The sequence below is a fragment of the Pseudoliparis swirei genome, chromosome 6 (assembly GCF_029220125.1).
Source record: "Pseudoliparis swirei isolate HS2019 ecotype Mariana Trench chromosome 6, NWPU_hadal_v1, whole genome shotgun sequence".
Classification (NCBI taxonomy): domain Eukaryota; kingdom Metazoa; phylum Chordata; class Actinopteri; order Perciformes; family Liparidae; genus Pseudoliparis; species Pseudoliparis swirei.
Genome location: NC_079393.1, coordinates 7,491,084 through 7,514,272, shown reverse-complemented (window position 1 = coordinate 7,514,272; position 23,189 = coordinate 7,491,084). Strand labels below are relative to the sequence as shown.

General features: G+C 43.3%; 2 protein-coding genes across 2 annotated transcripts in view; one reads left to right on the top strand and one right to left on the bottom strand.

Moving 5' to 3' along the window:
• Positions 1-6,163, top strand: part of kcnq1.2 (potassium voltage-gated channel, KQT-like subfamily, member 1.2) — a 216,867-nt gene extending 210,704 nt beyond the window's left edge. Inside the window, exon 18 of the mRNA XM_056416501.1 lies at positions 4,479-6,163. Coding sequence (XP_056272476.1) covers positions 4,479-4,625 — 147 coding nt within the window. The 3' untranslated portion in view covers positions 4,626-6,163. The remainder of the gene's footprint in view (positions 1-4,478) is intronic.
• Positions 6,164-17,766: 11,603 nt separating this feature from the next.
• Positions 17,767-22,206, bottom strand: cdkn1bb (cyclin dependent kinase inhibitor 1Bb). The gene is made up of 3 exons (XM_056416513.1): positions 21,072-22,206; positions 20,700-20,827; positions 17,767-19,324 (listed from the first exon to the last, which is right to left on the bottom strand). The coding sequence occupies exons 1-2, from the start codon at positions 21,514-21,516 to the stop codon at positions 20,712-20,714; spliced, it is 561 nt and encodes a 186-aa protein (XP_056272488.1). The 5' UTR covers positions 21,517-22,206; the 3' UTR covers positions 17,767-19,324; positions 20,700-20,711.
• Positions 22,207-23,189: the final 983 nt, after the last annotated feature.

Genomic DNA, 23,189 nt, shown 5'->3' with positions numbered 1-23,189 from the left:
TCTCCTCTTTACTTCTCTTGTCTTCTCTTTACTTTTCCTATCTCCTCTTTACTTCTCCTCTCTCCTCTTTACTTTTCCTGTCTCCTCTTTACTTCTTCTCTCTCCTCTTTACTTCTCTTGTCTCCTCTTTACTTCTCCTGTCTCTTCTTTACTTTTCCTGTCTCCTCTTTACTTCTCCTTTCTCCTCTGTACCTCTCCTCTCTCCTCTTTACTTCTCCTGTCTCCTCTTTACTTCTTCTCTCTCCTCTTTACTTCTTCTCTCTCCTCTTTACTTCTCCTCTCTCCTCTTTACCTCTCCTCTCTCCTCTTTACCTCTCCTCTTTACTTCTCCGTTCTCTTTACCTCTCATCTCTCCTCTTTACTTCTCCTCTCCTCTTTACTTCTTCTCTCTCCTCTTTACTTCTTCTCTCTCCTCTTTACCTCTCCTCTCTCCTCTTTACCTCTCCTCTTTACTTCTCCTTTCTCCTCTTTACTTCTCCTCTCTCCTCTTTACCTCTCCTCTTTACTTCTCCTTTCTCCTCTTTACTTCTCCTCTCTCCTTCTCTTCTCTCCTCTTCTCTTTTCAGTTATTCTCTTTATTATCTATGACCTCTTTAACCTTTGACTTCCTTTTTAATGTCTACAAAAGTCTCAACAGAAAACATGTTCTCTCTATATATTGAGTGTATATTTAGAATATAACATAGATAACTAATAACTTTCAATACCACTTCTATCTGCTGCTTCCTGGACACTATAAGGGAAGTGTCCGAAAACCAAGACACCAACACGCCACATTGAGGCGTTCCGGTGAACTTGTGAGTGACGTGTGCAGACGTCTGTTCTTGTTTACATACCTGATGCTTTTATGGCCCTTTGTGCTTTAGTGTCTCGGGAGAAGAAAAAAGTCCGGGGATAATAAAGATAATCAGGCCATTTTTGTCATCTTATCTTATCCAGTTAATTTGCCTACACTTGTCTACAAAGTGCACGTGTTGTACTCTGAGCGTGACTGGAAACAGTGTGTGTACTTTGCAGGACAAACTGTCTTTTACATTTGTAACATTTGGGCTCATAATGACTTTTTTTTTTTACTCCTCCGTTGACTCACTTCAAGCTCTTTATGAGTTTTCCACCATGTCACTTCTCTCCTATCGCTCTGGGGCCGCGGTTAATGTCCCGACAAGTACGCGTGGCCCCATTACGCAGCTTGTTTGTTTGTTTTCTTCGCTAGGTGACAGGCAGGCTGGCACAAAGAACTCTGTGTACTGTGTGTGTGCGTTTTGTTTCTTGTGTACTTGCGTTTGTGTGTGTGTGTGTGTGTGTGTGTGTTGGCGCGCACCACATAACAAACAAACCGGTGGAGGGCAGGAAGTTGGTCAGGAAGGGTGTTCCTGTGTGAACGGGAGTCCCGTGTCCTCCCCACCGCTGACTACGTGTCCTTTTCTTTACTAATTCATAGATTGAGCAGCAGATGGATTAAAATAATAATATATATCGATAAATCACATAAAATCATCAGTTGCCGCCCTATAGCACTACCTATATATATATTTATGTTCTTTTTATATATATAGAGGAGAAATAAAGAAGTAATAAAGCTAACTCTGTTGACTTAAAATGAATTAAATATGGTAAATATAATACTGTGGATATAAATATATATATATATATATATATATATACAGTTTATATTTACCATATCTAATTTACGATTTATTTATATATATATATATATATATAGTATTCCTCTGTATAATATTATTAATACATAATAAATAAAGAATATTTCATATTGTTATTGTATTTTGCATTTTATTTTTATATGCACCCGCTGCTGCAATCCAGCAATTTCCCCACCATGGGACTATTAAAGGATTATTTTATCTAATCTAATATGTAATATATATTTTTTATTTTTTTTTGACAGCGAGTCCAAGAAAGACTTTTCTCATCTTTACTAAACAAAAAGTTGTATGCCAGTTTTTTTTGTGTCGGGGTTAATTAATATTTTATTTATTCATTTCAGAAATTAGAATTTTTTTTAAAGATATCTCTCACACAAAGTGACTTTTAACTCCCGGATACGTAGCGTCTACATTTGGTGCCGGTGGCTGAGTCGGCCCCGCCTCGGACCGTCCCATGTGTCGTCTGTGGTCAGAGGGCGGGGTCGGGGGACAGCTGGAGCGTCACCTGTCACGGCATCACATGCGTTTATGTGACGCGGCGCCGGTGACATCCAACTCCCACTGAGGGTGAACGGGAGGAGAAAAAACACCCTCCCCAGTACAATCCCCCTTCAGTAAAGCCCAATTAGATAGATAGATAGATAGATATATACTTTATTAATCCCCAAGGGGAAATTTGTCGTTACAAGTAGCAGCACCAATAAACCAAACACACAAGAATAAAAACAAAAACAAAACACAAATATAAAAAACAGGGATGAAAGATATAGAAGTATACAAAGTAAAATACAAAACAAAATTAAGAGAGCCTCGTGTAAATAACAGCACAAACCATATTTAAATAAAGAAATAAAATAGCAGCGTTCGCTCGCACTAGAGGCTCATTTCCATTTCATATCAGTTTTTTTCCCGACTTATCGAGGTGCCGGGTTACAAGCGGGCCGTCATAAATATTTACGATGCGCCGCTATTTGCATAACGGACGGAACAAACTGCGGCCTTCGCGAATAATCCATCATCACAATCTCAGAACTCATGTTCCTATCCCCCCCCCACCCCCCCCCCCGCTCTCACCTGCTGTTCGTAACACACGTCGTCTCTTTTTTTCGCCGACGCCCAAACATGGAAACACACACACACACACACACAAGGAAAATGTTGTCTTTCAACACACCGGTTCACAACCGCCGGTGAGACGTCCGTACTCACGTGCACATATGCTCATATTTAGTTTTTAGAGGTCGCACCTGTCCCGTGATGTTTCTCTCGTCTCTCGTGCGGGGCCCCCGGGGGCCGCTGCTTTCGTGAAAACACTGCAGGAGGAATTCCTGATCCGTTTTAAGCTCCAAAGAGAATGTCGATAAGTCTGTAGATTACTCCCCAACATGTTTATGATAGCCTATTATTCCCTCAGCTTTATCCGGGGGCCCAGCGCGTGCTTCGTCTACTTAGCGCAACTATTTAGGTCACGGTACAATCGCAGAGGAAAGCACTGGGGATGGAGGGACGGCAGGAAGTGTCCGAATGCCGTGCCGTGTATATTTCCGATTCAAATACTTCAGTCGTGGCCGAGTTTACAGTGAAAGTAGAAGTCGAGGCGATCAAGAAGTCGGCGTACTTGACCTTACGCGTGACCTTGAGATCACGACTCTAGAAAACATACATGTTGGAGTCAGTCTTGAATGCATTTATTGGTCTGGGATCCCACCGGTTGATCACCGGCGTGATTTTAATTATTTTCCCCCCGAGAGACACGCCGCGAAATATTCAAGATTCGCACTCCGCCGCGCTGCCGCGGCTCGTATTTCAACGACAATAAAAAAGCGGCTAAACGTCTCGCTCCACCGTAAAAGTGTCCGGTCCATCAGGCACACGCACTAAAAGATGAGGAGAGAGAGAGGAGGGGGGGGGGTGGGGGGGGGGCAGACCCTTAAGTCTACGGGGGAAACGCCATTGATGTTAACTATCTCAAAACTGAGCCCCGCGCCAGAGTGACCGCGGCTCGGGCCGCAGTTGTTCGCTATCGCCGTCTCGTTTTGGAGACGGGAGTCTGAATCCCCCCCCCCGGTGCGTGAGATGTCATGGCTCTTTGATGTGCGCTCTGTTTACTCCTTGATTTACAAAGCACCGTCTTTATCACTTGCCCTGGCTTCTTGCGTCCACTGGAGCCATCGGAGGATATTGATGTGTGTGTGTGTGTGTGTGTGTCTAAGTACTTCAGGAGGGAACACTTTTTTTTTTAAGTGGAGCGGTAAAACCCGACATGTACCCAGACTGTGAAGATGTAGACGAATCGCCTTTGATGTTGAAAAAGCAGTCAGTCTGTGCGCCGACGTTGTGGCCGCGAGGATGTCCACGGTGTGTACGTGTGCGTGTGTGTGTGTGTACGTGTGTGTGTGTGTGTGTACGTGTGCCCTCGCTGCATTTAAAATGTCCCCCGGCAGTCTGCTATCTGTTTACCTCCATCCCTCAGGCGGGGCCAGTGGTCTGTGTTGCACCATGCGAGGCCGGCTGCTGTCAGCGACGTCTCTGTTGGGTGACACACCTGTGTTTACAGTTGGGAAAGCGTGTGTGTGTGTGTGTGTGTGTGTGTCCGCCTACACGAGGATCATATGGCTCAACAGCTCTTTCACTGAGTGGCTCCAGCAGGTAGACGGCGACTGGCTGGCTGCCCCGTCATCGCCATCGCGACCGTCTTAAAGAGGAAGTGCGCAGAATGTTTATCCCGGAGGTTTTTTTCCGGCTCGCTAAAACCCGTTTGTGTGTTTGTTTGTTTTTTCTTCTTCTTCGTCGTGGTGGCGTTGCATCCAGGTCCACCAGATGGACCGGAGCATGAACTCGATTCTGCGGATCCTGGTGGAGCAGTTCCCGCCCAAGCCCAGGCTGACGTCCGCGCCCTCCGTCCGCAGGGTGACCATCCAGAACCGCAAGGGGGCCAGCGTGGACGACGAGCTCTGAGGGCGGCAGAACTGGGACGGGGGCGTCGTCCGTCACCGAAGGAGAACGAAAGGACCAGCATAGCCCCCCCCCCCCCCCCCCACAAAAAAAAAATATTGTATCCAAAACCCTCTGTTCCATTTGCAATCCAACATTTTTGACCACTGAGAAGAGAACAAGTTGCAATTGACCGCTCGGCGCTGCATTGCTATTGGACGTGAGGCCAAGAGGAGCAGTGAGACCCCCTTTCTTTTTCATCTGATGATCTTTTTGGGTCTTTTTTGCAGCATCCTCTCATTCAAGCAGCAACAGGCTACGCTCATTTATTCCTCATAATCCCTCTCAGTCAGATGATGTTGATCCGTCACCGAGCTGCATTCCTCTCCTCCAAATATTATCCCAAAGCTTAGCTAACGCGGTAATGAAGTCGTAATGCAATCAAAGCGCCCCCCCGGTTCCCCCCAAAAGACGGCGAGTCCATTCCTCCGATCCTTCTGATTATCTTGGCACCGTCGGCACGCCCAGAACACAACGGGGTTATTTCCACAGCCACATATCCATCAGGACCGAACTGCACTTTGTAGTGATCGCATAACGCGAGGAGGGAAGGGTCCGATCATCTGCTGGCTTCGCCAGGCGTCGGGGGATCGGGAGGCCGGAGGAAGAGAAATGGGATCCAAAGAAATGTGTCTGGGGGCTGATTTACAGATTTATACCCAAACCGCCATGACAGTTGCCGGTGCTGCGTTAAGTTAAGGCCCCACTTCTCTCTCTCTCTCTCCACCCTGCTTAATATCCTCTATTACCCTCTTCTGAGGGGGGATCACGTTGCTCACGTTGCTGTGTGCAATTTGAAATAAATTCGCCCCATTAAAGCTCTGATTATTTGTTTTTTTTCCTCCACTGAGCTAATTAAGTGCTGAATTCCCGGTAAGGGGAGATTACTCACTGTGAGCCGCGAATGAAAAGAAACACTGGAAAATGTGCAGAATTTAAACGGTGAAGCTTTCAGGGGCAGGCGCGCTAATTCTGTGTGAAAGGTTTGGAAATATCCGGAAATTATAAGACAATGCTCTCACTTGTTCATATAGTCCTATTATTATGTATCTGACGGGACGCGTGAAGTAGAAAATAGAAAATAACTCAACTATGTAGCTCAGGCCTCCCATAAGTACGGCACGCACACTCCCAAAGAGACGGATGCACTACTAGTACATATTTCATATGTTTGCCGTGGTTGAAAATTTAAAAAATAGCTCTTATTTATCTCACATTGAATGACGTGGTTATATTTTAAAGGCACTCTAGTTGTGTGACTATAGTCTCTCCTGTACATTTTTTCTTTTCTTATAAGAGTTGGAAATAGAAACATTGCCTTATTGTACTGTATTTATTACCGCGTGGGAAGATCAAGCTGGAACATGTCTGCTTGTCGGAGCAATAAGGAAGGCCGAGCGTTGTACAGATGGATGGAAATTATTATTGCAAATGACATTGACGCACACCCTCTGCACTGTAGCTCTTCTGTAAATAATAATTAAAAATCTCCTGTCTGCTTTCTTGGCTTGTGAATACTTTTGATTACCGGCTCATCTATTCCATCTTTTTCTTTCATCGGAGGGTGAAACCTGTTTTATAGATTTTCGGGGGACCAGCTGAAGCCGAGCCGGGTCAAGGTAAGCCACGGGCCGGAGTTTCCATCCAAATTTTTTTTTTAAATCTCCTTATTTCACTAAAATTCCTTTATTTTTTATTTATTTTAATGGTTTATTTAATAAGGGACAGTGCACATTGATAAAAACATTGTAGTAAATGTGCCAGAGTTAGCCAAGAGGCTATTTTTCATCTGTAGTCCTTTCACACTGCAATCGCCACGAAGGGTTGAAGAGCAAGGGGAGGGAAAAAAAATAAGACGTTCACCGCCTCTACTTTGAACTTCCATATTCCATAACCCATTGAGGGAGGCATGCAGAGGGAAAAAGGAGAATACTGTCTCGTATTACCACTCAATTATGTTTGCCTTTCGAAGGCCAACAAATATACTGGGGATGTCCCAAGATCAGCACGGTCCAGCGCAGAGAGAGAGAGGAGGGAGGAGAGAGGAGGGAGGGGTGGACAGGAGGGGGGGGAGGCCAGAGGAGGACAGCAGGAGCATAAGTGAGGGGAAGAGAGCAAAGAGGGGGAGCGAAGCCATTTTCAATTAGCCAGAGAGACGGCATGGGGGCCGGAGGGCCACAGCGCTCCGCTGCCTTTGGTCCTCCTCTGGTTTCTATCACTGCTCGGGGATTTTGGCAGGGAGATGGAGAGAGACGGGAGAGAGAAACAGAGACCCCGTGGCTATACCTCCGTCTGCAGAGGCCGCTCTGTGCCACCCCGCGCTCCTCTTTCATCTTGGAGACGGAGAGAGAGAGGAAGAGGGAGACTCGCACTTCAAACGGGGGGTTTGATCTCCGGAGTACACGAGCACCAGCGAACAGAGTATCTGAGGAAGCAGTTAAAAAGGAGAATATAAGGGGCGCACTGTCAGGGACGCCAGGAAGGGAAGTCCCAGAGCCTGTGCAGAGGAGCAGAGGAGGGCCTCGGCGAGGTCACGCGGCTTTGTCCATCGCCATCGTTGATTCTGCCCCCCCGAGTCTCGCTCTATGCTGCTGAAAATGAATGAATCACACAGATGGTACTTTTACATCTTGCACATTAGATTATGAAAACAGCCAGCGGACACAAAGCTAAGATATCCTCATGTTTGGGGGGAGGGACTGGCTCCCCATTGGCTGACGCATTCGCCAATGCGTCAGCCTTCCTATGGGGTCGAGATGTTGCCTTGCATTGGCTGTAATAAAAAAACAAAAGGTATAAGATGTAATGTTATACAGATATAATTTAAAGAAGAAAAGACGCTGATCTTTAATGTTCCACTAATACTCGGATCAGTTGGGGGATGTAAACCTTGAGAATCCACCGAAAAGGATAACGTGTAATACATAAAAAAACATGCAAAACATGACGTGAAACAAACAGTTACAAAATAGTACAAACAGAATAATACAAATATATATATATATACACTACCGTTCAAAAGTTTGGGGTCACCCAGACAATTTCGTGTCTCCCATGAAAACTCACTTTTATTTCTCAAATGAATTGAACATTCCATAGAAAATATAGTCAAGACATTGACAAGGTTAGAAATAATGATTAATATTTGAAGTATTAATTTTGTTCGACAAACTTCAAGTTAAAAGGAAGGCCAGTTGTATAGCTTATATCACCAGCATAACTGTTTTCAGCTGTGCTAGCATAATTTCACAAGGGTTTTCTAATCAGACATTAGTCTTCTAAGGCGATTATCAAACACAATGTACCATTAGAACACTGGAGTGATAGTTGATGGAAATGGGCCTCTATACACCTATGGAGATATTTCATTAGAAACCAGACGTTTCCACCTAGAATAGTCATTTACCACATTAACAATGTATCGTGTGTATTTTTGATTAATGTTATCTTTATTGAAAAAACAGTGCTTTTCTTTGAAAAATAAAGACATTTCTAAGTGACCCCAAACTTTTGAACGGTAGTGTACATGTGCAGTACATCAGTAATGTATACAACGAATGATCAGATGGCGGCAAAAGGGATGTGAAGATGTCAAGTCGTTAATATCAAGTGGTTAATGATAAAACATGACTTTTTAAAAGTGGCTGTATTTAGAATAAAGATGCATTAGTAATATATGCATCTTGTTGAGCTGGAAACATTTAGCCTCAAATGAACAATGGTTGCGGGTGGACCGCAAACACCTTATTCACAGGTGGCGTACATTATTATGAATAAAGTTTAGTATTATTTATACGACCACTTCTTTGCCTGTTTGCTGTTTTGAGATGCAATCACTCTGATTTTTAGAAAGATTTGCATTCATGTGTTTCATATTTCTAAATGAAACACATTTGTTAATTACCTAATTAATTCGCATAACTAAAAAAATATTAAACCGAATCGCATGAAATTTGGTGGGATGATTGGTTATTATCCGGGGACCATTTGATTAGACTTTGGGATTGATCGGCTCAAAAGTCAAGGTCAAGGTCATGAAAAGGTCAAAATCTTCTTTTTATCATAGCACGGTCCATTTTTATCCAATTGTCATGCAACTAAAATGTTCATAATTCAATGCACAATCTTGTGATATGCGAAGGTATGCGCTCTACCGAGTGCCCGTTCTAATATAATTCATGTTAGTGTTGAACACACAATGGGAGGTTATGTTTTAACACCATCTTCACTCGTGTTAGATCCCCAGTTTGGTTCCCCATCTCCCTGAGCCTTTAAAATGTCTGATATCTTTCTGGACTTAGCAGGTGGTGTTCAGCTAGCTTCTATACGGTTGTTCTGAAACTGGGCACTTCGCAAATGATGGGAAACAGGCTTCCGGACGCGCGTGAATTAAGTTATCAACATTTAACAGCAGGAAGTGTAAAACAAACATTCAAGGCCTCACGATCGTGGTCTTCATCGGGCTCCTCCCAGTGGAAGAAGAGCGCTATCTCTAATCCACAGTCTTAGACTCAGAATCAGCCAATCATCTCTCTCAAAGGTGAGTCCAGCCTTTAACACCGAGTGATTGGTTCAAAGTCCCGCTCGAACAATGGAGGGGTCGAATGTCACTGAACCCCGGGTCGAAACGTCACTTCCGGTCAAGTCGCTAAACAAGTATTTTCACAATAAAAGTCCCGTCTTGTTATTGTCCGCATTAAAGTCACTTTCACAATAAAAGTCCCGTCTATTATTGTAAGTCACTTCACGGAATTCAACCGGCCTCGTCAATCTATAATACTAACATCGTCACTCTCATGCAACATACATTAATTCTTGTCATTTTCATTTGCATAGAGTAAACATTACCCCTATGCTTCATAATACATTAATAACAATATCAATATTCTCCCTAATATTTCCTATTATAATATCTTTCTATATGTATTAATTTAAAGCACAAGACCTCTGCGCATGTTATCAAAATAAACTATTTCAACCTAACACTTCGTTGGCGTTTTAGGCTGCCGGCCAATAGTTTAATGAGACTCTCCATCGGGTTGGTTTATTGTGGTTTGGGTTTGAAAAGCAAAGACCTGCATCGCGAGGCGTTCGCTGTCAAGGAGGAATAAGCGGCCTTTTCACGTTACAGACTAATACCCTTCAATGTTAATACGCATTTTAAACAATTATATTACAGCTTGAATCAACAGAGAATGATGGTTTCCTTCTGTTTGGCGTTTGAACTCTTTGTTTGGGGTTTTCCGACCGTCAACAGAACTGTTTGCCGTTGCTCTGCTGCTCTCGGCGGTGTCGTTTTCAGACGCAGCTGCTTCCAGCGAACAAGCTCAGAGAAAACAACGATGTACACGAGCCGGCCGACACTCCACCGCACACACACACACACACACACACACACACACACACGAAGCTAACGACTAGCTGGTGAACACGAAGGAGCATCTGGACGCTGAGGAGACCAAGATGTGGAGAACAAAGCAAAGCTAAAAGTAGAATGCCGGACTAATGTTGCTCTGTGTCTGTTCCATGTGTAACATGTTCACCTCCCCAGCGTTTTAAGGTCAGAATGACCACGCTGGGACTACAGCTGGTTCACCATAATGTCCAAATATATAAATGAGTAGCCAAATTCATCTTTCAGAATACTCTGAGCACCTAATCATTATGGGTGGTGAGAAAAATTGGTGCGTTCTGTGTTGCTATCATCACTTTATACCGAAGTGTGTTTCCATCCACTTGTTTTTATGCACATCATATGACCATTACATGTAGTATAACCTCTTATAAAAACCACAAAGTATGGTATGTCGAAGAATAAGTGACATTATAATATTTCAATAGAAACTCAGACCTTTAATATATATATATATATATATATATATATATATACACGACCGTTCAAAAGTTTGGGGTCATCCAGACAATTTTGTGTCTTCCATGAAAACTCACTTTTATTTTTCAAATGAATTGAAAATTGAATAGAACATATAGTCAAGACATTGACAAGGTTAGAAATAATGATTAATATTTGAAGTATTAATTTTGTTCTTCAAACTTCACGCTCAAAGGAAGGCCAGTTGTATAGCTTATATCACCAGCATAACTGTTTTCAGCTGTGCTAACATAATTGCACAAGGGTTTTCTAATCAGACATTAGTCTTCTAAGGCGATTAGCAAACACAATGTACCATTAGAACACTGGAGTGATAGTTGATGGAAATGGGCCTCTATACACCTATGGAGACATTTCATTAGAAACCAGACACTTCCACCTAGAATAGTCATTTACCACATTAACAATGTATAGTGTGTATTTTTGATTAATGTTATCTTTATTGAAAAAAACAGTGCTTTTCTTTGAAAAATAAAGACATTTCTAAGTGACCCCAAACTTTTGGGCGGTAGTGTATATATATATATATATCAAGTCATATATATCAAGTCATAAGAGGCATCGGCATGCAAGTGAACAAAGCCATCATGCGGCACGAGTGTTGCTAATATGCAAATCCATGAGGGCAGTAATTATTGGTAATTATTGTTGCTCTCTACATAAACAAAAAAAGTTGCATGTCAAAAAAAAAGAAGCTGCCAAGCCGGCTCAGCTGGGAGGCCGTGGCTGTCCACCATGGGGGGGGGGCACCTGTCTGGAAAGGCCCAGCAGTGCTATATGAAAGCAGATATGGGTCAACAGCTGTGTGTGTGTGTGGGGTGTGTGTGTGCGTGTGTGTGTCGCATCAACCCGGATTGTGACAAACAGCGTCAGCAGCAGCTGATGCCAGCCACTCCGTCAGGAGGCGTCCCTAAATAGCCGAGGCCAGCAGTTGTCTGGAGGACAGTTGGTCCTCCTCGTCCTCCCCTGCACCGCCACACCATCAAATGTTTGACCTTCCCCCATATTTGACCTTCGGGCATATGTTCCCAGTTTCTTTCAAAGCCGTCATAAAACATTCACTAAAATCACACCTGTGCTCCTGCTGCTGTTAAGTAGCAATATTAATAATGTAAAAGATATCCAGCTCATACGGGAACTGAAGAGAAGTTGCTTGGATGAAGAGTTTTTGAATTATTGAAATGTTTGTGTGAAGGCAGTTTCTATGAAAGCAGGTCTCCTCAGGTCACGCTTGAGTAACAAGCGACATGAGAGACAGCTTTTCAAAGGCTCCTCGTCGGTGAACAAATCTCTGCTAAGCCCAGTCGTTACTTAGGTATCGACGACCTGCTTGAGGGAAACGCAGCCGTGGTTAAGTTCCTCGTCTTCAACGGAGCGACAGTCGTGGAGGCTTTGTTTTCAGATCCCTCTGCGTCCACTTATCCCCAACTCAGGAAACCGTGTTTCCATGCAGCCTTTTCTACAGCGGCAACAGATACAGTACGCCCTTTGACCCCTCCTCTGTTTGCTCTGAGCGGGGGCGACAACGCCCCGTGGGATTAAAAAAAATCAACCAGAGGCCAGGAGGTTAGGCTGACCCCTGGTGACCTTTGGCCTTTTACACGTTTTTTTTTCTTCTTTTTCACCCCCTCCGCCATATGTCTTGTGGCTCGCCGCGCCTCATCCCTTCCCCGCGGCCAGGGGGAAGCTCGGCCTCCAAGAGCAACAGAACGAAACCCGGCGCGGATCGGATCCAAGGATCCGTCGGAGCCACTCAGTTTCACGTCCCCAGTTCCAGACGGCCGTGTCGGAGCTCCCCGCGCCGAGAGGCCGGCCCCGCCGATGCGTTCGCCAGGAGCGCTGCCGAGATTCGATGCCGAGGTGCGGTGGAGCGGGGCGGAGGAGAGCCGGGGGTGGGGGTGGGTGGGGGAGTCATGTTATTGGGGACTTCTCTCCCCCCCCCCCACAGACAGGGAGAGAATTCCTCGCTAGAAACTGGAAGGACTTCAGTGGTACGCCGGGGTTTGGCCAGCCGAGGCAGAATGTCAGGCATGGTGGGCAGCTGCACCCCGGAGCTGCTGTAAGACAGTGGGTGTGTGTGTGGGGCGGGGGGGGGGTACGGTACAGTACGAGCTTTTGACTGTCGGTCTGGAGGGCATGTATAGATTTGTTAAAGTATTTTTAATAATTAAAAGGGAAGTGAAACGAGAAAAGAACATGAGCGTAAGGTTTGAGGATTACTCGGAGAGAAAAAAAAACGTTGCGCAACACGGTTACGCGATTTCCCACTTCTTTAAACACAACACACATTCTCAGAAGCGAATGAAGAGCGGGGGGTTTCACGGGGAGGAGACACGGTAGACGCGGATCTCCATCCGACCATCAACTGTTATCATAATCCCGATCAACCTCCGTCACGCCCAGAGTATTTTATTTATTTATTTGTTCATATTATTGCTCAAAATCCCCCCCAAAACCAGCAATACTGCATAGTGCAGTGAGCGCAAATTGGAAAAAACAAAGTGAAAAATGTAATATTGGGAGGCTCATGGATCACATCCAAGGCTGTCCGAAAGGCAGAGGAGGTGGGTTTCATAGGTGAGAGTGTGTTTTTCTCATCATGGTCCTCTGCGTTGGAGAACATGTTCACTCATTCTAATGGGAGGAATCGTTTCAACACCAGAGATGGAGACCCGGCAGCGCAGAGGCCTCACGAGCCTCCTGATGAGGGCAGCAGAAGCAGCACGCGAGAGACAAAAAAAGTCTGGGTATATTTGAATGAAATGTGGAGCACTTTAATGCTCGTGAAAAGTGGAAAGTTGATGCTTTTCTGGGAGCGATCCAAAAAAACAAGCAGAAGACAATTTTCCATTCGGCGTCATTTTTAAGCAACAGTGTTCCCTTGTTATTGGTTAGGACATCACGGCTGGCTGGATGGGATGTCATTTGGTGTCTGCTGCGGTCAGTGTTGTAAGATGTATTTTTTTTTTTTTTTTTTGGGACTGACTGGAATTATTTCCACATTCGCTTCTGCAAATGTTCCAAAAAGTTGCATCGTACGGAAATATTCCGCTTTGCGTCAAAACTCGCATCACATCCTCACACATCGCCGCGCCGCTGTCGTCATCGTGTGTGTGGGAAAGCCCTTTCTGCTGGTTTACACACCGTTACGGTTACACCACACACATATTACTCATATAATGGGTACCTGGAACTAAATATGTCAAATATGAGCTACGTTTGGTCATGTGAGAGGAAACTGTTATTAACTGGACCTAACAGGTCCAATAGGTCAGGGTACTTATTAATGAATTTATTGTAATTTGTCAATTAATTGTTTAGTCAGTCAATAAAAATATCATTATATTATTTGATTAATTATGTAATTTATTATGTGAATTTATTGTAATTTGTCAATTAATTGTTTAGTCAGTCAATCAAAAAAAATGTTTTACTTTTATTTATTTTGTTTTTTATTATGCAAATTTAAAACACAAGCTTTTTCCACCTTTACAAATATAACTATGTTCTGCTTTTCTCGTTTCTTTTATTGTTGTACGTTGAATACTTTTGAGTTTGGTGCGACAAAAGAAAACACTGGCAGATATCATGTATAAAAGTACTATTTATGTATTTGTGATATTGTATAGAGACTAAACGCTAAATGTATTAAAAGGAGAACAAAATATACATTTAACTTAATAAAGAAAATAATCAGTAGTTGCAGCTATAATATCTGATGTATTATTCTAATGAATTAAAAAACATATTCTCATTGACATCAGCCTCCCTTTGCACAAGATAATTTAGGAGTATGCACAAAACACACAATTAACATCCACAGAATAGTGGTTACACATTAAGAAACGCATTTATAAGTATAGCATTCAAATTGTATTATGTTATGACTCATTCCATTTGTGATGAAAATAGTATTTTAAGTAGTTTATACAAGTTGTGTTGTTGTTGAGGATGCAGTATAGTAAAGTTAAAATATCCTGTGACATAATACCACAATGACAATAGAGACAACAAATAGTATTCCTGTCTCCTTTGCACCGGATTGTTTGCGCCTCTTATCTTCTCGGCTAAATGCACCTGAACGCATCCTTGAGCATTCCTGGGCTATAGGTACCGTCCTCTGGTTAGGAGGGGCGGTACCGAGGGGAGGAGTCAGACTGAGCATGCCTCACGTCTCGCGCTGCGTGCTTGAGCAGATTTTGCCTCGATAAAGCCTCTTTGATAGGCTACAGGTGCGCTGCTTTAATGAGCACTACCCCCCCCCCCCCACACACACACACACACACACGTCTCTCGCCCCTTTTCTTCCCTGCGAAAACGAAAACGTAGCACAGACGCACGCACATCTGCACGTGTCATTCGACCCCTCCCCCCACCCCTCCTCCTCCTCGCCTGTCAATCATCCCTCGCACGCTCCGCACGTCTCACACACACACACACACACACACACACACTGCGTCACACTTGAGGAACCAGAGCGACGTCAGAGAATCGCGATATAATAATAAAAATATATATACATTTTAATTTAATTTTTAAAAACATTTTTAACGATATTGATACAGTTTCCTGACTCTTCAACTAACTTCAATTGAGATGTCAAAAAATAAACAAATAAAAACACGTCTAAACCCAACCCGCTCGCGCCATTCTGAAACAAACCTCGGAGAAGTGGAAACTAAAACAAAAGAGGTTTTTTTTAAATGCAATTCGGTCCGTTTACATGCTGCTAGAGGCACGATGGAGAGAGCATGAAACAGAGCGAGAGAGAGAGAGAGAGAGAGAGAGAGAGAGAGAGAGAGAGAGAGAGAGAAGGGGGGGGGGGTTCGGTGCTTGTTTGTGGGCACTTCGCTGTCCCCTTATTCAGAGCGCGGGGTGCCCATTGGGAATAACTCGATGACGTGGGTTGCGGCCTGGGCCGGAAACACGGGGAGGAACTTGTGACTTTATATTAACCGGAAAAGATAACCTGTTACTGTTGATACAGCAAAGGAAGCGCGAGCTCTTGGCTCACGCGACAACGCCTGCTCTACATCTCCGATTGACCGGCTCACTGGAATTTCCTCGAGCTCACTGGTTTGGGGGTGTTCGGGTGGCTGTGGTGGTGCGTTCAGGGACATTCTGTAACAGAGGAGAAGAAACAAATGTTTCTTATTATGCAAGGGGGAGCAACTGTTGCGTCACGGTGGCCACGAACGCAGTCGTATCAATGCCCGACCCTATTGACACGTGGTGACAGTAAACAGTCGAGTGTAAAGCAGACATGATCTTACAAGGAGCTGCTCGGCAGAGACGAGCCCCTGAAAGAGAAGTGCACCGGAAGCACGCATGCGCGGTCTGTCCATGGGGTTATTCGCAGGTGCAGGACAGAACGCTATGGTACGATGTGCTCTCGATAAACATAGCTCATACTTTCCATTTCTAGAATCCAGCACACACAGTAATTTGTCATTCGTGAGGATAATCTGTCGGACTGACAAACAGTGACATATTTCTCAGGAACTGTTTGTAATATTTAGCAGGAACTGTTTGTAATGATGACATCAGTGTGACGGGGTTGCACCGCCCACTGCCTGAAGAAATAAGATAATGTTCATGTTCCACATGGTATCTAACTCTAGTACACGCACACACACACACATATTCTTCTTAAAAGTCCCGGAAAAAAAGTGTTGTAAAAAATCACGTGTAATTGTTAAAATTACACAATAAATACCACAATTAAAAGTGAAAGTGCACGTTTATATTTATCATTTGAGAAAAAAAATATTTTCATGGAAAGCTGCCTTTTCTAAATGTGTCAGCACTGTGGTCCCTCCCCCTCCCCCTACTTTTCCTGCCTCCATCCCGATCAACCAGTCAACCCGACAGACACACACACAGTCAGCCATTCAGTCAGTTAGTCAGCCGGCGAGCCACCGAGTCAAGCAGTCAGTCAGACAGCCAGACACCCAGTCAGTCAGTCAGTCTTCTGTTTGGGCAGGGTGGAGGCTCCTAGACGGGCCCTTTGTCTGAGCAGAGAAGCCCCAGACACAACAGCGACCGGCCCCGGCCCCTCACAATGGCTCTCCACACAAAAGCCCACACACTGGGACAATGGGCCGGGCTCAGAGTGGGGGTGGACGGCTGAGCTGAGGTTACCCACCTGCACACTTTCAGCCCCCACCCACCCACACACACACTCACACAGTGCCCCCACCCATTCCGCTGTTAAAGCGCTGCTGCAGGTGTCTTCCTGTGTCGGTGGCACCAGGAGGAAGCAAGGAGATGCTGTGCGGTGAAAGCATTAATTTGGGTTTCACAGCAGAAGATGGGCCGAGACAGAAACCGAGACACGTGAGGGGAAAGTTACTTCAGGTCAAAGAGCGTGTGGCCACCATGGTTTAGGGCTCTGCTGTTGACATGAACTACTCAGACTATATATTAATATGTAAAATAAAATTAAAACAATTTCAACTATTTTACAACTTCGGTTGGAGCAAACTTTTTTTTCTTTGAGCAGTTAAGTCACTACAAGGTTGTGTTTCTAATGTAACATTTTTTTTCTTTTTTTGTTATGCAAATGTGAGCCCATTGCTTAATGAGAATACAATCAATAATTATATTACCATATTTAAAATATAGGATTTAAAAAAAAAACGTCATTCCCAATTTTAGATTTAAATTAGGAGGTTCAAAAATATACAAATTAACAGAAGAAATAATTTATGTAGATAAATAAAATATATATAATAATAAATAAAAAGATAATTTAAAACACACTGAAAAAGACTCAAAAGGGAAAACCGTCACAGCTATTCTCTCAAAACACACACACAGATGCTACTGATGAAAATGTAGAAAAAAGATTCAAGCTCCAATATTTTAGCTCACAGTTGACGATCGTATTCTGAGCTTAAAGCACTTATTTATTATCCATTCAAGCCGTTCTCAAGTTACTACATAGTACTGGCTGCAACACGTGGTCTGCTTCCCACACTCCTTTTCATTGGATGACCAAAGTGTCAATCATCAAACTGCTCAAATCACTGGCAGATCCATATTAGGCGTATCACTACATTGTACCAGGATGCCGCAATGCACTTTAATGTTTAAAATACTTTGATGTTAATGTTTTTTTCATTTTAGCAAAAAAAGTTTAATGGATTAAACCAAAACAGTGTGAACTAGTTTTAGTGAATTTACACCAAAGTGTAAAAAGCAACCAAGACAGATTTTAATTTTCTCTTTTAATTGATTGCAACACATTTTATAACCACACATTACAAAATGCACATCAAATATTTTTTATCAGGCTCAGTTTGCAACCTTAAGAAAAAAAACCTACCAAAAATATGCTTTTACAAAATAAGACATAAAGTAAATGCCACTTTGGATAACCGTAATCAAAAACCCATTTTTTTTATTCTACATAAAAAAAAATCTTGACATAAATAAGTTAGTATAATTTCTCAGTGTTTTTACAAAATTATGTACATAGGTACATCGCAAAGTTTTACACAAATACACAGGCTTGATGACTGCATGTCTGAGAAAAGCTGCTCTCTCTCCGTCCCTCTCTCTTTCCATCCAGGTGTACACAACCCACACTTTAGGCAAATAAAGGGAAGCTTTTAGATGCACTCGTTTGCATCCTCAGCAGGCTAACAACAATGGTGAAACGAGTACAAAACACAAATGAAAAAGTATGTACGGTTTTTACCAACAAAAAAAAAAAGGAAGAAAAGTGAAGTCAATTAAGGAGCACGGACGGTGCCGGCAACCATACTGAAGCAACCATGTATTTGGTATTGTAGGACATGCAACCCTTTTTCAGAAAACCTCTCTGGAGAGCATTTAGGCTGACGGACCAGAAGAAAAAGAATATAGTCATGGAGAGGATGCCTTTACAACACATAACCTGTGCAGTTTGTATGGTCTTTGTCCTTCAATGTCTGAGTACCTCACAACTCCAAATGATACACACCCCACAGCAACGTGGCTGAGGCGTGCAGGAGAACTTGATAACAACACAAATACGTTGATCATATTCCATGATTCAACTGATGCTAAAAGCACCCTTCAAAAATAACATAAGTATTGGTTGATGCAAGAGAGAAATAGTACTTTTGTTACCCTTCCTGTAGGAACTAGATCTTATGAAAAACTTGCAATTGGTGACACTGAAGTGACCAGAGGGAGGAGAAAAAACAAACATGAGCTACATTTGTACCGTTCTTCACTGCTAGGAAGATGACGGAGTGAAGATACACTGATAAACTGTAAGAAGCCATGATTTGTGTTTTAAATGTAGCAATTAGGGACTGTGTCAAAGTCACGCGCTTTTCAGAGGACGAAAACTAAACAAAAACAGCACAGCATTTTGGAAACATGTATCAAACTACACTGCAATTCTTCAAGTCAAATCAAAATTCACACCTTTTTACAGAAAGGATTGGTGTTCAAATCAAAATGTTTTCTTATGTGCTACATATGGAGAGAAATATAATATAATATGCATATTTATTTACACAGGTAGTAAAAAATAAAAAATAAAATCAAAAAAGGAAATCAAACCTAATTGCACACTGCTACATTGACTGCTTTTAGAGGCAGTAACTTTTTTAATTGAGTGCCACAACTTTAGTGTTTCTATTCAGTGCTTCAACAGCGTCCTCCCCCCCCGTCTTCAGGAGAGTTGATATGTTTCTGATGCTGTGTAGTTCCTCATCCAAAAATCGACCAACACTGAGGGTTTCCCCACTTGAAACGGGAAAACGCATCTTCGGCCCTGTGGGAAAATAAGAAAAAAAAACAAAAGTAAGAGTCGGCATGGGAGAGACACGGACCGCCGAGCATTCCTCGCAGAAAACGTTTGCAAATTAGTAAAAATAGACGAGAACAAGAACGCTTTGTGCAAAGTGTTCAGATAAAAACATAAAAACGATGTCCTTGTGCACTTCGACAAAGAGGGGGAGTATCAGCTTGAAAGCAACAAGACAGTATCCAAAAATATATAAGTGAAAAAAAGAAAAACGCATTGCACTTTCCACCGAGTGTTGCTAAACTGATGCAAGAACGGTTTGTACACTCATTCATGTGACACTGCAAACAATACTATGGGTGTAAAAATAGCAGGTCGAGTGATTATACAGCAGCGCTTGCACCAACTTGGATTTTTTTAAAATATATGTTTAACATGAGGAAAAACTAGCATGTAGAGAAAAATATGATATTTTTCAGAAAACTATAAAGTCTCGTGTTGCGTGCTTCTGTATACACTTACGAGTGTACTAAATCCATATATTAGCCATTCCCAAAGAGACGTCACCCTTTCTACAAATACAAAATAATGCTAAAAAAAGGCAAGTTTAGGTGTTGAGACTTCACTCTTCACATCCACCCAGACAATGCACATGTCATGCCTATTCTGCCTCCACCGTGGCCAACAAAGCGCACTTGGTTTTCAGAGCTGCACGGCTCTCCTGCACTCTCCGCCAGCAGCAGAGACAGATGTGTGTGTGTGTGTAACATTAGGGTGCAAAGCATGTGCAGCACTCGTGCACGTACACACACACACACAGGCAGAGAGAGAGAGAGAGAGACCTGCCCCTTCCCGTCCCTGCTCTGAGGGCAGTGGCTGCTGACGTGTTACTACTACGCTGTTGTTCAGCACACTTGTTGTTTACTGTTTAGTCGGAAACTCAGGCAGGCAGCGGCTGTTGTAAAAAAATAAAAAAGTTTTTTTGGGGTGTTATTCTGGTTTTACTCACAGCTCTCCTGGGATCGATCACATGGCATCGAGACAGGTTTTTGAGTGCAAAAACCCAACTGAAAGCTTTTTTTGGTGAAGCTTTGGACTCACACCACCACTGGTGTTACTACAACACTTAGAGCCGCGTTCACAAAAGCTCGTCGAACCGGCACTTTTAATTAAATCCAAATTAAAATAACGTAACCACTATTTTGGGTTACGTTAAGGACGCCACCTGATAGCCGTGAAATATGAAAAAGGTGATATTTTTTAGAAGTGTGCTTTGTTTAAATTGCAGCTGGGAGGGGGGCGTAGACGGACTTTAACGACACCGACTCTGATATACATATAGCTAGTTGCACCACGCAGAGGCACATTGAGGAAATTAAAAATTAAAAAAAAGGTTCCTTACCGTGCCTCGTCCTCACGTCTGCCTCTTGGGACTCGTCTTTCTGGGTGTGTGTTCTGTAGAGTGGCTCAGGCTCCGAAAAGTGACCTCATCGGAGCTGCTGTGTGACCTCTTATTTGGGGTCGACGGGTCTGCAAAGGCAAAGCGAACGCAATTTAAATAAAATTAAAAAAAATACAATAATGTTAGATAAAAATGTAAATTGTGTGCCCATCATTGTATTACGTCACAATAAAAAATAAAGCATTATTTCCAGAGCCTAATGAGCGTCGTACACACAGCCGTGCTCGAAATGTTTGCAAGGAGCACAGACTACCCGTGAACGTGACACACGAGAAGCACGGTCACGTTTGCGCACGCTCGTCCCCGACTCACCGTGGCACGCTGGTCTCTTCCTCAGCCCGGTGCACTGTTCCGTGCATTCCATCTGCCCGTCGGACCGCTCGCTGTCCCCGCTCGACGCCACCACCACCACGCAGCTATGATTCCCGTTTAGGTCCACATTGTTATTCCCGGCGGAGCAGACGCCCTTCTCCCTCCGCGGCTGCTTGTTGTAGAAATGCGGGATGTCTCTGCAGTCCACTAGTTCCCACTGAAGCCTGCCGTGGGCCAGCGGCGTGTGATTAGCGAAGTCGAAGCTCCACTTGGCGGAGGCAGCCTCCTCCATCTCCCGCAAGTGTCCCTTTAAATCCCTCCTTAACTCTTCGTGGTCCACCGAGCCGAAGAGGCTCCTGCAAGCCGACGGTTTCGGGTGATCCGACACCCGGGAGTCCGTCCGCTCCACGGTCGGGCTCCCGTTTGATAGTCGAACATCTGACATTTTCTCCCCCCCTCCAAAAGACAGACGCGATTTTGCAAACGGCCGGGAGCGTCCAGTTTTCACGAGAAATGGGGTGGGAAAAAAAGAAAAAAAACCTACACCGCTCAAAAACAACGGGTATCTCCTCGACGCTGAGCTGGAGCCAAAACGGGCGTAAAACGACTTATGCCATGCATTAGTCGCGCTGGAAACGGTAACGGCGGCGTTGTTTCTGTAGCCGAAAAGTAGTCTCCGCGGATCATCGAAACAAAGTGCCCAGGAACTGAAAGCCGCTCTGTCAATTTCGTCCCGTAGTGAGAGGAACTGCGGACAAACCTCAGTACCCAATATGGCGATTGAGAGATGTAGCGTTACTTGGGATTGAGAGTGGAGCCTGACTAGAGGGAAGGAGGGGTGGGGAGGGGGATGATTGACAGAGCTATTTAAACCCAAGGAAGGCCGCTCATTGGTCAATGCGCTTAAACCCGCCTACTTCTCTTAAGGTGGACCAGCTAGTTGCGGCAGGCTTGCAACATACAGCAAGCCTGCATATTACACCAAATCCGTTTTTATTCAAGTTAAGACGGTTTTGGTATATAAATATTATATATTGTAACAGCGTGTCCTCAAAACTGTTTCAGCACATCACTACTTTAAGGATTGTTTTACCCAATTTGTTTTTAATAAACACATTGCATTTCAAAAAAATATATATGTTAATTAGTTTACTTCAGCATATTTCAACTGTAAACTTAAACACATTATCTTTGCTATAACATTTGAATGTATAAGAAACATTTTTAAAAACCTCAATAGGTATATTTCATAGTAGAGGTGAACATGTATTTGTTTTACATTTTAATGAACTACCTTTCATATATCGACTTTAAACCGCAAGCAAATATATATATTTAGAGAGTAAAATTAAAATAAATCGAATGGCTGCCAAGAAAATATGCAACACCTAATGTTATACAAATGTTACTCATGCTTTATGTGGCCATCCTTTAAAAAGACACCAATTCTTTGACAATAATAAAAAAGAAAAGAAAGGCTAAAAAAGCATTATTTCCAAAGCCTAATGAGCGTCATACAACAGCCGAGCTCGAAATGTTTGCAACGAGCAACGACGACCCGCGACCGTGACACAGAAACACGGTCACGTTGTTTGCACACGCTCCTGCAAAGACCGTTTTGGATAAAGAGATTACAAAATAAAAGTTAAACGGCTGCCAAGAAAATATGCAATATGATTTAGAAAAATAGGTTGTGCAGGTGGTTCTCAATCATTTAAAAAGGTAAATGCTTATAAATATTTTTCAGAAAAATATATTACACTTCCGAATAGATGCTTCAAGGCGTTGGCCCTTTGTTCCAGTTGGTATACGCCCTCTATGCCAAAACTATCAAGCAATGGGCAAGAATTAAATCTGTAAATTGGGTAAACGTGTATCCATATGGTATTACAACCAGTTCCCTGGAGCCGAGACGTGGAAGTCAAGGTCAGCACACAGCACACCGTGTCCTCATCTCTATCAGCCCCCAGGAGGAAAAAGAGATGACCAGATGTAAAAGAAATAAAGATGCACATCTTCACTTTAAGAAGTCTGCAAATGCAACACAAAAAAAATCCAGAAAGACAAAACTAACAATGACAGGGAAAGGCCCTGCATGCTGAATGTTATTAGGTTATG

Coding starts and splice junctions, on each gene's coding strand:
- cdkn1bb (XM_056416513.1), bottom strand. CDS start 21,516: ATGTCAGATGTTCGACTATCAAACGGGAGCCCGACCGTGGAGCGGACG. Junction 20,828..21,071: donor GAAGAGACCAGCGTGCCACG/GTGAGTCGGGGA, acceptor TTGCCTTTGCAG/ACCCGTCGACCCCAAATAAG.